Here is a 4,704-nt window from a genome sequence, read left to right as displayed (position 1 = left end):
ACAGATTCGAAATTCAAATGTAATATTTTTTTATAATTAAGTGTAACAGTATTTATGGCCAGACTAAGTATATAAGATGTTACTGGCAATATTGGCAATAACGTTCGAAATATTTTTATTTTGTTTTAAATTTGAATATTGCAAATGCATGATTCGAAATAAATAAATTTATTTAATACTAGCTTCCCGCCCGCGGCTTCGCCCGCCTCCGTATTGTATCCTTTTAAACCATCCCTGAACCACCAAAACCATGATTATAAAAATCAGACCATCCACTCTCGACTTTTAGCGAGATTAACGAACAGCAATTGTTTTTTATATATTAGATTAAACTGATCAGTATATTAATTATATCTCAAATAAAAATGGCATCTATTTAATCCCTTAAATCGCCTGTAGAGCCTGCTGTATGATCAACGAAAAATAACTTGTATGAAGCAAAAGATATTAGGAAATATAAATTTTGGTATGTTTTGTTTTATTATTAAAATAATTATTTATTTCAATAATGTGGTTTCATTATTGATTTTTATGATTATCTGAAACTCATTCCAATTATGTTTGGAATTCGAAAACATTCATTAATATCATCTTTGTTACTTCTATGTTGTATAAAATTATCTTTATAGTTCTTTATGCTATCCCGGGTTACACAAAATTTGAAGATTTCACGATAACTAGTCAAAAATTTACGATACTCATACCGTTTTGAAAATTGTTATTATTTAATTAATTTGTATAGACTAACTTAAGATTATCAGTATAGTCTATAATATACTTTTTTTGAATTAAACTAAAATATATATGTATCTTTTCACATCAAAACGTACGAACCCATTAAGATGTGCTATCATCATCATCGTCATCAGCCATACATGTTCCCATTGCTGGGACACACAATTCTGTAAATTTAGTCGAAACCGGGACAAGCGGCTAGTAATGTAGGTACCTATGTAGAAATAAATTCATATAAATCGCACAATTAAGGTGGGAGCAATAACAATACATTGTACTTTAACACGCAGCGGCCGAGTGCCCGTTATCGTTTGATTTCTGACCTTAACTCTAATTTCTTATAAAAAACGGTCATAATTTATTATCGAATATAAAACATCATCCGGGTTGCTTCGTTATGTGAAAGCGTCGGCTTATGCTGGGCTTTGTTGTGATTGTGTTTTAAGGTTTATTGTGTGCAATAAAATATTATATATAAATACAGATTTTTTGCAACTATTTCAAAACCACGCAGTTTAAAAGACTACGCTATAGTAAAAGTACGGAATAAAGAGTATATAATGTTGATAAAATATAGTGTTTAAACTCATGCAGATGAAACCACCAGGCGCAACAAGTATGCTATAAAAATGCACGTGCCAACATTAATGTGATAAGAAATACCGTCGTTGCGGTTGCCTATAAATAACAATAGAATATTTAAAGTACAATCAAAGAGAAAGTGAAAGGGGTTTAATTATTTTCTCTATAGGTACTAGTTAGATATGATATTTTTTAACAATATAGCAAGTTGTAAATGTATCTCAAAAACCCTAAAAAGCATGTTTATTAATAGTATAAAGCTAAAAAAACCCTCCCGTAACAAATATCAATAATTTATTACCCATGTAATAAAAACCCAATACCATATTGTATCGCAATTGATTTGCTCCCATTTCTTCACTTTATTTTAATAAAAAACACAACTGAATTTCTTTTTTAACCCTTTTAAAAGTTACAAGCTAAAGGTAAACTTTTTGTCATCTTGGGCTTAATGGTAAGCGATCATTACCGACGATGAATATTCGCAGAGGTAGCCTCTACGAATGCGCTGCCCGCTTTTAAGGGGTATAAAGGGATAAGGAAAGGATTGACGACTGAAAGGACGGAATGGACTGGGAAGGGTGAGCAAAAGGAAACGGACTTTAAACCTAACTTTGAACGGAAACATTTTTAAACCAATGTTCCCAAAACAATACGAAAAACAATATAATAAAAGTAAATTATCATTATTTGTATTATTTGTAACGTTGGTGGCATTTCAAACTTAACCTCTCTATGGATGGTGGGTGCCTATATCCACTACAAACCATACGGTTTTTCACGATGCATTTTCACCTACAATTTCGTATAATTTCTTCTTCATGATAACCTTTCAGTTCTATTCATCCAATGTATCTACAGCATTATTTATAACATTCTCACAAGACGAAGTGATACCCGAGAAATAGTTTTACGAAACTGACACTAGCTAATTAGGGTCTTCGTATGAATGACCCTACGGTAATTAGAGCAAGGAACGCCGAGAGGCCACAGATAAACTAATATCGGCACCTACGTTACACATTTCATCACCAGAACATTAATTATTACCGAAGAATTAATATTTTTATGTGAATGCTATTTTTACAGTATGGAGAGATGAATATATGGTATTTATTAATCTTTTATTGTATCTGTATACAATAAATATCTCGAAGAAGTCGAGAAAGAAAGGTGGGATTTAGGAATTCAGGGACAAGTTTCGGATATAAATTAATTAGTTATTCAAAGATTAAATGGGTTTGTTTCAAATAATATAGAGCAAGGTTTAAGTTAGTACAGATTATTTATCAATAAAATTAAAAAAATAATTGGATTTGTTATTAGCTTCTAAGATTGGTTATAGTAAGATTAATATTAGATATAGATGGAGAGCTTGAATCTTTAAATGACAAGACTTAAAGAAGGTAATTATAACATACAGAGCCATTTGAAGAAATCATAATTTGAGAGCCTTCACAATGGATATAGATTTATTAACTTAAATGGACGTTCCATTTTCACCATGAAGGTGATAAAAAAAAAGATTCTAAAATATAAACCAAAAAATTAAACCATTGGTAGAATAAAATCGTCAGAACTATACGAAGTCGGACCACAATCACGGACCACCAAGTGCAGTGAACTCGTCATATAGCTTCTAAATACGTTGAAAAAAATCATTTATTTTATCTCGTGCACGATTTCCTACAATTCAACAAAGTCAATTAATTGATACATTTCTTTCAAGCGTAATTAAAAATCTAAACCAAAATTGTGGTCGGTCCTGGCTTCGACCGCAGTACATAAGCAATGGTGAAATCATTTTCAAATTGATGCAGAAGTTCCTTATCGAAACAAACATGGAAATACTTCAGCCATAAATGATTACCATAAAAATATTTCGACAGTAGAAAATCAAAGAAAGTTCTTCAGTTAAAACTAAACAATACTAAACAAGCCAACAACCCGTTAAACATAAACACCGATATTAAATAAAATTTATCGCCGAATCAACACTCTTCCGTATTTACTATAAGAATGTAAGCAATAAAAAACTTATCTCGCTTTGTATGAATCTCGCATGCGGTCGGCCCGTGATATCTTATCATGGTAATTATTAATTAAATACACAAAGATATTTTGGTCAATTTCGTTGTATATACCGCGCATCTCATTAACTAGGTATGTGTAATTTTAAGACGCAAAACTTATTAATTGGTGGTATTTTTTCTTGAAAACTCTGTACATGGATTATGCTTAATCTAATGTAGGTGTATCATTGATGTGGTAATTTATTCATTCAGAATTAGATATAAGGAAGTTAATTTATTCCATTATATACTTTTTTATAAAATTACATTAGACTAGCTGCGCCTTGCGTAAGTCTATAGGAATATCGGTATAAAAAGTTGCCTATATGTTATTCCAGTTATCCAACTATTTACATACCAAATTTCATTGCAATCGGTTCTGTAGTTGTAGCGTGAAAGAACAACAAACACACACACATCCTCACAAACTTTCGCATTTATGATATTAGTAGGATTCAGCTGTAAGTTGTTTGTATGTAAACGAGTACTTTGGATTCGAATTGAACACACTTTAAACGCACAGATTTAATACAATCTTTGTACATTTATCAAGGATCGGTGATAACACACTAATTTCATGAGTGTATCTTTTTATCCAGTATAGGATCGCCAATATTAAAATAATTTCCTTCGGTATACTATTTGTATCTAATTCAACGAAATTGACACCATCCTAAAATTTTAATAATATTTATTATTTATATATGTTATGCTCATAGATCTTATTGATCGCTCAATGAGTTTTCGATCGTGTGGTCCTAAAAAATATGTTTTAACCGACTTCAAAAATGTTTTCTCTTTCCATTGAAATGTCTGAAACTATATATTTGTTTCAGGTGAATGCCTTACGTCAGGGAGATATCCGTTCATCTGTCTGCAGTTTGAGCTACCTCCAGACGTTGAACCTGAAGAGGTGACGGTCGTGGAACTATGGTTTTATAAGGTTAGTTATTTATCCTATCGTACTATCCTACTAATATTATAAATGCGAAAGTTTGTAAGGATGTGTGTGTGTTTGTTACTCTTTCACACAAAAATTACTTAACGGATTGCAATGAAATTTGGTACGTAGACAGCTGGACAACTGGAATAACATATAGGCAACTTTTTATCCCGATATTCCTACGGGATACCGACTTACGCGGGTGAAACCGCGGGGCGCAGCTAATACTTTCTAAAGCTATATGTGATATATTAGAGCAAGAGCCCGTGAGGGCCAGACCTTAGTTAAAGTAAAGGTAGCTGATCCCCTTCGAACCATTTAAAATGGTATTGGTCATTTTCCAGTACCCAACCATTATTTTCTGGTCCATAA

At 31.9% G+C, this 4,704-nt stretch overlaps 1 protein-coding gene across 1 annotated transcript in view; it reads left to right on the top strand.

Moving 5' to 3' along the window:
* LOC119837600 (inhibin beta B chain) overlaps positions 1–4,704 on the top strand; it is a 14,441-nt gene that overhangs the window by 7,118 nt on the left and 2,619 nt on the right. The window contains exon 2 of the mRNA XM_038363252.1: positions 4,226–4,332. Within this exon, the coding sequence (XP_038219180.1) occupies positions 4,226–4,332 (107 nt within the window). The remainder of the gene's footprint in view (positions 1–4,225; positions 4,333–4,704) is intronic.

Source organism: Zerene cesonia, chromosome 28, assembly GCF_012273895.1.
Source record: "Zerene cesonia ecotype Mississippi chromosome 28, Zerene_cesonia_1.1, whole genome shotgun sequence".
Classification (NCBI taxonomy): Eukaryota; Metazoa; Arthropoda; class Insecta; order Lepidoptera; family Pieridae; genus Zerene; species Zerene cesonia.
This window is presented reverse-complemented; position numbering and strand designations above follow the sequence as displayed.